The 12916-nt window shown below is 36.9% G+C and overlaps 1 protein-coding gene across 4 annotated transcripts in view; it reads left to right on the top strand.

The window, feature by feature from the left end:
* Positions 1–12916, top strand: part of LOC132916378 (acetylcholine receptor subunit alpha-like) — a 104826-nt gene that overhangs the window by 88476 nt on the left and 3434 nt on the right. For 3 of the 4 annotated variants that reach the window (XM_060976314.1, XM_060976303.1, XM_060976323.1), the window contains 7 exons: positions 3056–3165; positions 3843–4023; positions 7167–7282; positions 7574–7742; positions 10937–11073; positions 11355–11513; positions 12507–12689. In XM_060976314.1, the coding sequence (XP_060832297.1) occupies positions 3056–3165; positions 3843–4023; positions 7167–7282; positions 7574–7742; positions 10937–11073; positions 11355–11513; positions 12507–12689 (1055 nt within the window). The remainder of the gene's footprint in view (positions 1–3055; positions 3166–3842; positions 4024–7166; positions 7283–7573; positions 7743–10936; positions 11074–11354; positions 11514–12506; positions 12690–12916) is intronic. The other variant, XM_060976332.1, reaches the window with a different exon arrangement.

Raw genomic sequence — 12916 nt, forward strand, 5'->3', positions numbered from 1 at the left:
CCGTAAGTACATAAAGACGAGAACCGATATATAATCAGATCAAATATTGATGGTTCGCTGGGACTCTGTGCTCCCGCATATATTAATGGAGCTTCGGCCACGTGTAACAAACGCTCGAACGAAAAGGGAGAGGCTTCCGTCGAATTTCGTTTGTTTGCCTATCAGTTGACCTTCGAACCGCTGTTTCCACCATCGATTTAATCGGTAAGAGCTTGAAATTCTAGCGTAAAGGTACTTCGAGTATTACCATGGGAATTACGTCCGTGAAATTTATACTCGACGGCTTGCATCTTCGAGCATTTTATCTTTACCAAATCTTTCATGATTCTAGTCACTATGAGATTCTGTATTTTCTATTTGACTGATATTTACGCAAATCCGAATATTTCTAAATATAATGTACAAATTGAAACTTAGATAGAAAATTGTTTTACCTGTGAAGTATCGTAAAGGGTAATGTACTTTGGGTATTTTCTATATTTTTGCGTATTATGTGCATTCATCAACGACAAAAAGTATGATCATTTTTTGTTAGATCGTAATCTCCAGCGTCAGAATCGACTGTATTTGCTTTAACAGCTTATGGATCGTCATTAAATGGCCAAGAAGAGATACGTATCAAGAGAAATAGCACTGGGATAGAATGGAGTATTTATTTGTCGATAATGTCTATACATATGATGTTTCCCCATATGACACAAGCATTTAGAGGCTTAGGTAACTTACGGAGAATAGACAAGCTGAAAAGATTTAACATTCTGTCTAGGAAACGTTGTAGAATGTGTAGCTTGAGGAATTAAGTGGTATCAAATAATATAGGTCAGACATATAGTTCAGTGATCACTGATCAGACATTGGTTAAACACAGTTTCGTTCTCTGCCGCCATTCTTCGCTAATTTTATTGGATTTCTTTTCTATCGAGAAACCACACGATCATTTATCTGTTTCATTATTCAATCGTTTAATTATTTAAAAAAATTGGAAGAATGTATAAAGTAGAATAACTTTGTCGAATATTTTTTCAAATTCGTCGGTAAATGAACTATCTGCTATTTTTCATCGGTTCGTTTTGTTTTTCCTTTTCCAACTGTTTTTCTCTCATAAATGAGATATCCAGAAAAGACCTCCCTTGCTTCGCGTTAATTAACATTCTGTCGCATGCTCTCTGCGATCCCCTCTGTCAATTAGCCTGACGTACAGTTCTATACAATCACTTTTTACTTTCCTATCGTTCTCTCATTATACTTTTTCTCTCCGACGCAAAAATATACGAGACGTTTCAAACGTTGAAAACATTTCCACCTGCGAGAAATAAGTCGAGTCGTATAACATTATTCGTGTGGATCGATCGAAAAAGAATTTCATTTGTTGAACTCGAGGGATTCGGTGGAAAAATCTCTGAAATTTTCATGAGTGTGTTCAGTAATATGTATACGGGCGATATTTATGCAAATTCTTAATTTTATAAACACAATTAAAGGAATTTGTTCCAGCCGTAGGATGTTACAATAAGTGCTATACTTGGGATACTTTTAATATCTTTGCATATTATGTGCATTTTGACGCACTTAACTTTCTCGTAAGTACATAGAAGTCCACCAGTGTCTAACGATGTGTTTTAAAGTTCCTTGGCATACACGTTCCTTTATAACAGTTCAACTTTTATAAAATTCAAATTTTTCTATTTTAATCTTGCTTTCATTTTATCGAACGAAAAGAGTTTCATAAGAATATGCTGAAGACAAAATTATATCTTTTTACGTTTTGTTCGAACTTGAGATATCTCTTGACTTTAGAAAAATACAATTAGACGGAAAATGAGAAAATTAAAGATATCATCGTTAGTATCGTTTTTCCTTTCAACCTCTCGATTACTTACAGTAACATTTATAACTTTGATATTTATCATTTTGATATTCGTTTGTCGTTCGTTTTTTAAGCTTTGCATACCACTATTTTTTTTATTCTGTCACGTTCTCCCCGAGATATCCAAAACAGTGGCATACACAAGGCATACACGTGTAATCCTGGGCATTTTGCCCGGCATATATCCCATCAGCGGCGTGTTTCATCGTTCCTTTCGTTTTAATTAATTTCACCCGGGATCTGATCCGACGGAGAGGCTGACAGACGTCAAAACTGTTCAACGTCGCGAACAAAGTAAGCCTGCTGCTCGTGGCAGGCCGAGTTTCACGGAAACAATCCGTCGTGGAAAAAGCTGAAAAGAACAAACGGCCGCGCGATAATCGCACACACGAACGATACGGAAAATACAATTCTGGGGCATGCTTCCACCCTCTGCTTCATAATTTGCCCCTCGAATATTTTTAGCCCGGCGTTGCGCTTAATTTCATCAGGGCTTTCTTTCCTTTCCTTTTTCTTTCTTTCCTTTCTCGTTGAATTTTATTCAACTCTATACATATGCGGGGTGTTACAAAATAATAATCCAACACTAATAGTATATGGTATTCATCGAGAGGAAAAAGAAAGGCTCGTGACTCTACGATTGATCAATGTATTTACATGAAACTTATAATTATTAATCCTGTCGGTGAGTAGTCTTTTTCTAGGCGTGATTGATAAGAGCGTGCATCGTGATAATATGTTAAATGATAAATAAAGAACGCCATTTGTAAATACATACGTATGCATATGTCGATTAAAAAAAAGTAAGAAAAAATATCATTTCTCATGGGGAGGGATTATTGTCGATGAGAAATCATAGTAAGGCAGAAAACTCTATTTCGTATTTTACAAAAGCTGAAGTGTTAGAAGATATTTTCCATTTGCTACGCTAATACGTACTCTGAAATTCTTCACTGGTTGATTCGTTTCATTGTTTTCATTGTTATCAAAAGGAATACGAAATGATATACTCGTATTACATGGAAAGTATTGATTTGTAAATTTATATGAATTAAGTATACTTAGTATTTCTTTCGTCGAGTACTTTAGGATTTTTTATCAGATTTCTTTAATAATTATTTCAAACATACTTTCCCTGATAGTAGGTACATTATTTTTAGAAAATCATTGAAATGTGTCTTGTTGCAGTCATGGTACGATTACAAGTTAAAGTGGGATCCAAAGGAATATGGTGGGGTGGAGATGTTGCACGTGCCATCCGATCATATATGGAGGCCCGATATAGTTTTGTATAACAAGTAAGGACTTCTTTTCGTCACCAAGCAAATCACGTTAATATCTAGTGCTACTCCTTAATGGATCTAACTTTGTAAAGAGCATAAGACATAAAAGACCATCTAGAATTACTTGGCGAACTGCCACGAGTAATCTCCTAGTTTTGGAATTTTCATAACGGAGCAAACTCGATTTATCCTCTGCCCTATGAAATTCTACTCGTATTTCTTGCTACTTCATTGGCTAATATTCAACAAACGTCCGATATTAAATAATATAACATAAAATTTCGCTAATTTACCACGATTCAAGAATAAACAAAAATTTGGCACATTTATTAATTTAGAGATAAGAAATAAGATCTCTCGTATTTGACAAGTTGGAAATAAAAAAGTAAGATTTCGTATATTATGAGAATAAAAGTTCTTCATCGCCAGAAATTAAGTAAAAATTCCATTGTTAATTGAAACTTTCATTAACGATATAACATATATATATACTTCTCTTTTAACGTTAAAAAAATACAACGGGACAAACAAAAATATTTTACGTATATTAATTAAAAATTCCGTTATTAATTAAACCCCACTTAATTTCCAAACAATCGACGAAAGTATTATCTTTGAAAATTTTGAAAATCAAAGGACAATTTTATCGATTTACAATTAATTATAATGGTTGATCTATTTGATTTGAACAGTGCCGACGGTAATTTCGAGGTGACGCTGGCAACGAAGGCGACGTTAAATTACACTGGAAGGGTCGAATGGAAGCCACCGGCCATATACAAGTCTTCCTGCGAGATCGACGTAGAATACTTCCCGTTCGACGAGCAGACGTGCGTCATGAAGTTCGGCTCGTGGACTTACGATGGCTTCCAGGTAACGATCGTCTTCAACTTTCTCATAGCATTTTACTCATTATCAAGAAGAGGTCATCTTCATTCAAGACGTGTTCAAAAGGGTGTTAGAAATTTTCAAGAAAGATAAGAGGGAAACTTGTGATAAAATTATGCTAAGAATTGCAATTACGAGCGATGAAATTTTTCAGTCGATTTTAAAAAATTGTTTTAGTACAACTTATGTGTGGACAAATTGTAATTATATCTCAAAGGACTAAAAGAGCATTATTGGTTCAAAGAAACAATTGATACTGTACAAAAATTGTACAATTATAAATTCATTCTACAGGCTAAGAATGTATTAACGTTATCATATATCGTAAGGAAGATTCAACGACAGATCTCCGTTCAGTTTTAATCAAAGTCCTCCTTGCTTCGATTTTGAGAAACACCCGTGTTCAGTAAAATTTGACATCTTGCACGATGCAATTGCGTTAATGTTGTATAATTTTCGAGAACATTCAATTCACTCGCAAGAACACTATTTTATGCTAACCACCCTTGTTATAGAATTTTAAATTAGAAAAGAGAAAGAAAAGAAAAAGCAGGCGAAGAGAGATTTAACAACCGTGAAACGTAACGTGATTCGCTCGTAGAAGCAACCAGAACGCATCGGCGTAGCTGAGAACAGTGCGTAACCGGAAATTAGATTAAGAAAGTGTAATTAACGCGTGAGTCAGTTGCACAAAGCGACGCTGCGAATTTGTTTATTTGCATGTTATTGCGCGCCTCGTACGAACAGCTTGGTCCAACTTATCACTATGCATGAGGACGGTACGCCATCATCGCGGATGTACGCCGAATGAAACGTACATAAATTTCCAATGATTAATATCTCGTCTACGCGATACACGGAGTATATTTATACCCCGGTACCGCCACACTTTTTCCGGCCACGTCGATTACTTCCTCGATCCGTCGGATTCCTCTATTTCTCTTCACCTAATCGATATCAGCGAAACAAACGACGTGACGGTGCGGTATTAAAATTTTGCTTCTTGCAAAATTTTAAAGGATAAACTTTTTAACTTTTTGTTTAAACTTTCTGTTTCAATCCTACACTAAAATCTTTCTCAAAATACTATAATAAAGTTACTTGGTGAAAGAATAATTAGCGAATCAAATTACCAACGACTAGGGTGTAAAATTTGCAGCAAGAAAATTAAGATGAAAGGGGAAGCGAAGAATCAAGAGGAAATACTAAGTGTAGGAAGAAGCAAATCCCAAAGGCACATCGTTATGAACCTGTAAAATTTCTATAAAAATCATGAATACGTCCATTTGATCGTTCTGATAATTTTAGTATTGATAGACCTTCGTTATCCTGCGAAATTTTCCTTCGATATCAACCAAAAAAAGAAAAAGGAAAAATTTTGACCAATACTCACGATGTTATAAAGAATTACGGGATCGTCGAACGAAAGAAGAATTTACATATAACGAAGCTACAAGTGGGCAGGACGAGATCGTTTCGCGTCATTATTCCCAGACGATTGTCGTGCATGCAGCACGAGTAGTATCGCGTAAAGTATCTATACCGGTCGATGAATAATGCATATCGTGTATACATATACATATGTGTGTGATACGTTGTCCATGCGTCATCAGACGCGACGACGGGATATCCATCAAGTTCATTTAATAAGAAACACATACCCCGATCGATCAGCTTTATATACGGTATACGAAATGGACATTCCGTAAGGGGTGATTACGTGAGATGCTTTTAACGATCCGCCGCATCGTATGTGAATTCTGGGATCGTCAATTTCTGTCGACGAACAAGATGTTTCCTTCTATTAGCGTTTATAGCTGGTCGCCATTTTCATTCGATCCAATTGGAGATTTTCCAGTAATTAATATTCGGAAACCTGTCAAGCAATATTACGATAACAATTATAAAACAGATATGTCAACGTTTCTATTATCATTACGAAGATCCTAAACAACATGAGATGGACAGAATGTAATTTTGTAGGAAAAAGAACTTGAAAATTTTCGCCCTATCCAATTAGGGATTTTCCAACGATTAGTATTCAAAAGTTTTCTAAGTAATGCATGTTGAAAAATTAGATGAGAGAATTGTTAACAAAATACAATTTATGATATCCTACTATTGTTAGGATGATTCTAAAAGATATGAAAAAAAATAGAAATTATTTTTTTAGAAGAATTGCTTTAAAAAGCGTCGAGGACGGTCGACGATCGCTAAACAGATCGAAAGGAATTTTTAACTAATATTTCTCGTGGTCCTTTTTTAAAAGGTTTGCTAATTTCTTTACGAGAGATTGGTATTGTATATTCTTCTAAAGGACACACACACACGCGGAGACTTTGGCTGAAGTTTCTGTGTCGAGTGGCGATTTTAAAGCATCATATCGTGCAGTGTCCCAATGTTTCACCTCGAATCGTTGTCTCGAAGTAATAATCGAGAATTCCGGCGCGGTTGCGCCGGGGAATCTCGTTAACTCCAACTTAACGGGCAGAAATGGACGTAAATATCAGGAACATCGAATGGTATTCCATCCCTCAAGTGGATCAAACCTATCTACCGTAATGCCTCGCGTTTCCTCTATTAACCTAACTGATACGTTCTGTTTTCACGGAATTATATCGTTTTACTGGTAAATCTTCTATGAAACAACGATCGGATTAAAAGATGGAAAAATATATTTTAAATAAAATTAATGGGAAATTGTATAAATACCTCGTTCCACATTCGTCGAATATTCAATAAAACTTTTCGCGTCAAGATTTTGTATCACAGTTCTTCTATAACAAATGAAAAAATTCTCGCACTTACAAAGGGAATTAATCAACAATTAATTAATCATTAAGGACCAAGCAGTAAAATAATCGGTAAAGTTATTCAGTAAAATTATTAATTAAAATGTATCATTCGTGTGAATTATTCAATAAAGTGCATGTAAACACGTTATCGCTTAACTAAAAGAGAATCAGAATTTCAGAAATGAAATATTGCTCTAAAAATGCGATGTTGGTTCCTTAATGAAGTTTAAAATAGTACAATAGCCAAATACAAATATTTGAAACGCTTTATCGCTCTCTAACATCAATAAATAATTTCCTCCAAGTACACACGTTTTATCGAAACTTTCGCAGGTCGATCTACGGCACATCGACGAGATCCGTGGCAGCAACGTCGTAGATATCGGCGTCGATCTGTCGGAGTTTTACACTTCCGTCGAGTGGGATATCCTCGAAGTCCCAGCCGTGAGGTAAGACATCCCCTAGGAATCGTCCTAAACGCTCCCCTAAGCCCCTAAGACCTCTTTTCCAAGTACTCCTCCAATTCGAGCCAATTCTCGAGAAACTGGCAATCCTCTGGCAAAACACCAATCGAAACGAAAGTATAATCAGGCTGAGAAAATTTCTACGGACGTATCCAGCCGTTCGTAGCAGAACAAAATGGCGTACATGTTGAGAGAACAATTTCAAGATAACAATTCGCCGCGAGGTAACCCGAGGTATCTTTAGAAACACGGTCACATCCAGTGTTTCATTTGCAGAAATGAAAAATTTTACACGTGCTGCGACGAGCCCTACCTCGACATCACGTTCAACATCACCATGAGACGGAAGACTCTGTTTTACACTGTCAACCTTATAATACCGTGTATGGGCATCTCGTTTCTCACGGTGTTGGTCTTCTATCTGCCAAGCGACAGTGGCGAGAAGGTGAGCAGTGTTTATTAAAGCTATACACATCCTTTTATTCCCTGTTTCCCTGTTTTCTCTCCTAGTTGTTCAAGGTATTTAATTATTTTCACGCGCTCCACTCGCTGGTTTAATCGTAGAAAGGAAGGTGGGAATACGAAGAAGCGATGATTAGACTGCGGATTTTTATGCATTAATAGTAGAATCTGAAAGTAAAATTGCGCAGAATATGCTGAAGATGTAAAGAAATATATAAAATGTCCAAAGTGCTCTCTGTAACACTTTGATGGGAAAAACAATTTTCTACCGAGATTCCAGGTTTTCAATTATATTCTCAAACATAATATCTCATAATAGAATTTGTATAAAATGCCGCAGTCGTGCATCAGTTACACAGCTGACCCACAGTTACTACAATAATATTTACGAGTCAGAAATTTACAATAATTGTAAATCGTAGATACAAGTTCATCAGAATGTACAATCTTAACGCGAAATGAATTGATGGAGGAACGTTGATCTTAAATTTCACAGTGATGCATGGTCCATCGTTCGCCGCGATTTAGTAGCGGGAAAAGTTCGTCCGAGCTTCCGCGAGTTTAATATAAGAACCACGAACTGAGGGCACCGTGAAAGTGTATCGATAAATTTCGTTGGTGCGCGGACGATTCGAGAGAAAAGTAAAGCCAATAAAGGATATTAAATTCGTCGCCGTGTCCCGTTCCACGTGACGAGGTGAAACAAGAAACCCCTCTATTCTTCTCATTTCTAGATGAAAAGGCTTCCTTCGAATTGTTTAAATCCTTTGCTTCTTAAAAGGTATATTAACGCTTTATAGCTTTATTGTACATTTCCTAGGCTTTCGTTGGTAAATAACGAGCGTACGAATTTTGGCGTACAAAGGCCCCTTAAATGGAACGTTTTAACACGATTGCTCATCAAATTGTATGTCTTTATCGTAGTTTATTTCACGTGTTGTACAATATAATGTGCGCGTTGAAATCTTCAATTTTGCTAAAACTAGAATTAAGCGATTTGTAAAGCATTTAGTACATACTTTATGTTACTTTGGTAATATTAAAAATACCGGGTATTGTACAGTCATGACTGTTCGTTTAATTTGAATATTTTAATTAACTGTGGTATCGCAGAGCCCCAGTAACCGCCGCAGTAGTCAAGGTATTAACAAAATTAGGTTTGGAAACGTGGAAAGCAATTTCAAATAATATTTTATTATATTATGATATTCTTCTGAAACAGAAAGTCTTTGACTAACAGAAAAAGATTGGATTCTTTAGAAACAAGTCTGAATTGGAGAGAACCCTTAAGAAAGGTAAACACCATGAAACGTTCAATTTTTTAAGCGCTTCGGTGTATGAATATGTCCAGCAAAAGGAAGTTGAAAATATTCGCAGTGTGTCGCGCAGAGGGTGATTTCGTGGGTGAAGTCGACTCGTTCGATCAGAATTCCAAGTGGAGAGGGTCAAATATCAAAATCCATCTTCGGAATGCAAACCTCTAAATGCCGTTCGGCCTCCATTCCTCGTAGACTCTTGACCTCGAGCCGATACCCACTTGACGCCGTGTGCGCCTCTATAATTCAGTCGTATTGTTCTGGCTTGAAACAGCCGGCGAAAGGGTAAAGGAAGAAACGTCGAGGATGGCGGGGGTGGTGAAAAAAAAGGAGAGAAGGTCAGATGTCAGCGTGCCATCCGCAGCCGCTCACCGACACTTCGATTTGTTGCGAAAAAGACACCGTCCCAAGATCTCTTTCTTCTTATGTCTATTCCGCGGTTTCCGCGATGGAACTTTTCTTTTATTTCTAAGCAAAATGATACGGGGACGAATTTCCTCTTACTCGTTTTCTTCGTCGGATCTTCACAATGCTCGAGTATTCAGTATTCTACGCGTCATGACTGGTCGTGTTTCTTGATATTTAAAAAAAAAATGCTTCCAATTTCATAACAGATATCCTAGAGTCGAGTTCGAATAACGCGCAGTGCTAGCAATAAGTACTTCAATGTAAAACGTTGAATGTCGAACCATTTTCGTGTGATCTTTCGTTCAAACCACGTGGGCCATCGATGGCCACGGTACTATAATCGTAATGTATGTGATAATTATGCATCGCCTATGATTATATTCCGAATCATTATCAAGATTTGTTTCACACGGAATAACTACAATGGACTAAATAGAAAGTCCAACGTGCACCACCGATGACCCATGCTGCATTCAACGCGTTAAAGAACATTTAATAGAAACGAATATAAAACCACTTCTCCAAATCCGCGACCATTCTATAACTTATTATACTTTCAATCGCCCAGTGCTTAAAGAAACTTCCTTCTCCATATCAATTCATTCTTCTTCAGAAGTATTCTTCTTGGTATCGCGTATGATCGACTCCAAACAACTTTCAAACACAAAAGTCTCGCAGTGAATCCCGTTTGAAAAGGACAATCGCGACGAAGAGCACGAATTCGGCTTGAACTGCAAATCTACTAGCTACTTTAGGCAAATGCTGCCAGCCCGGTGAAACAATGCTCTCTCGAATCGGGCTTTGTTCTTCGTTTCTAGTTTGTCTACTGATTTGAAACCTACACCAATCTATCGCGAAATATCCGAGTCATATTTATCTTCGCGTGTTCCCTGTGGGCGACTGTGTACGGCTCTACACCGTCTTCTGTTTGAAAAGTTCGGGTTTACTTTGAAAAGAAATCCGCCTTGGGGATTCAGCAAATTCGAAGGAATGATACTTGAAAGAAAGTAATTTAAGGCGACGTCGATTTTCTGTTAGAAAAGGACATTTTTTTAATGGACACGAGCTTCTTCTTCGTTGAGTTCGTTTTCTTTCTAATCGCTATATAATTGGTATCACAAGTAATGACACGACCTTAGCACGTTTCGAAATACAATACTGTGTCATGAACGAATGAAAGGAACGTTTTGTTCTTCACACTTAACCTCGAGGGCTACCTCTTTGTCTCTTTGTGGCGGAGTCACTTTGCTCGAGCGTGCCCACTACATTCTGAATCGTATCAGAACTTTCTCTTCGATTGTTTCCACTTCTTTCTTTTCCTGTATTCCTCCTGCATCTTTCTCCCTTTTCGTTTACCTTTTTGTTTCTTGATAGGTACCGTTTCTTTTCGAAAAAAAAAATGAGAAAATGTATCGTTGCGATGTAATTGACACGATTGATCGTTTAATTGCAGGTCAGCCTATCAATTTCGATTTTACTGTCGCTGACTGTGTTCTTCCTCCTGCTGGCCGAAATTATCCCGCCCACGTCGCTCGTGGTACCGCTTCTCGGTAAATTCGTCCTCTTCACCATGATCTTAGACACCTTCAGGTATAACGATCGACAAATATTTAAATTTCTAAAACCTGCTTCTTACGAAATTTATAACGAATTTATTATACAAATAAACTGTTATATAGCGGAGGATTGGAATCTCCGTTTGACCTTGAGTATTAGTAACGTATAATTAATTCTGTTTGAGCTAATAATTGTATGGTAAAATTTCTAAATGACGGTTTCACTCTCCAAGTTCGATTTTAATTTGAGTTCTAAGTTTTTATAATAAGTAAATTATATGTGACAGTATAATTTAATATAACGTCTATTTTCAGTATATGCGTAACCGTGGTAGTCCTTAATGTTCACTTCCGGTCACCACAGACGCACGTGATGGCACCGTGGGTCCGTCGTGTTTTTATCCATGTTCTGCCAAGACTACTGGTGATGCGCAGGTATAATACGTCTTCGAAGAGATCCGATTACGATTCCAGGCAAGATATGATTTTACCGAGCATTTGGACCAGCCGTTGGGCCTATGCCAAGCAGCATTAGAACGTTCATTAGTGGCCTCGCACGTGACGTTAGCGCCACGTCGTGTCTACAACCATTAGCACAATCCACCATTCTCTCCCTTCTCTTTTTCTGTCTCTTCCTCTGTCCACCAAACTGGAATTGAATTTGCATTTACATTTGTATTTGTAGTTTCGGCCGAGATGCAAACAAACATAGTAAAGTATCGAAATTCGTTTGTAAAATATACAAAGAAAGAGGAAAGCATTTAAAGAAATTAAAGATATTGAAGACTTGTTGATATGTCAAGAATATTATATGGAAACTTGAGAGCCGAGATCCTAGTTGTTAAGAAGATGAAGAAATTTGCATAAGGGCAGGGACTGAAAATTCGCAGATCCATTTATCTCGTTCAAACGATTTGGAATCCTGCACATTAGTCACTGTAAATGCTAACACGGTAGCTCGACAGTTCCATACAATGTTATGCACAATTCAGCACTACACGTCGTGTAGCACCTTGTTGGAATCTTCTACACACTACTTGCAACGTAATGTTTCCAATAATTGATTACACATCGATTATAATAAATCGTCACTACGTCCACCGACATGCTTGACACCATCGCCTTACGATAATCATGTCGCCTGTACAAACGAAATACCATTCCAGTAATTGTAATAGTATAGAGCGTAGTTCCACGAGCTTATAAAATTAATGTCTATTGTTAGAGAATATAAAGAGATTTCAGAATGAAAAGCTTGTCAACATTACTAAAGTGTAAATATATTCAGACACCAGAAATATGTATGCAATTCATTACAATTAGTTTTTAACATTTTTATGGTGACTGCTTGTTGATCTTATTGATGTAAAGAAATTAGAAATTAAATATAAAGATTAAAATATTCAAATATATTATTTAATATCGTTTGTGCTCTCGTTGATAGTGATTATATTTTTTATTTAACAGGCCGCAGTACCAGATAGACAAACGTACCATGGGTGCCCATCACGGCCAACGCGTGATGGTCAGAACGTGCAATGGTCTCGAATTACGAGACCCATCTCTCTTCGTAGAGACTTCGGCTTCGGAGTTGGTTGAGTCCTCCGTTTTGTTCCCGAGTCTCGATTCGCGGGACGAATTACACCCTCGGTATGTAAACTTCATTAATAACAAATGTTTCAAATGTATATTTAAAATGGTTCACAGAAGTGACATTCTTTTTCCACGATTTTATCTTCTCCTTTTTAAAAATGATTGTTAATTTTGCAAAAAAAAAAAAACAATCATACCTTTATAGGTAGCAAGAATAATAATGGATACTTCTTAAAACTTTGTTTTAAGTAAAATAAATAAGAAGATCCTGACATTTGTTTATT

The sequence above is a fragment of the Bombus pascuorum genome, chromosome 1 (genome assembly GCF_905332965.1).
Source record: "Bombus pascuorum chromosome 1, iyBomPasc1.1, whole genome shotgun sequence".
In the NCBI taxonomy this organism is placed as follows: domain Eukaryota; kingdom Metazoa; phylum Arthropoda; class Insecta; order Hymenoptera; family Apidae; genus Bombus; species Bombus pascuorum.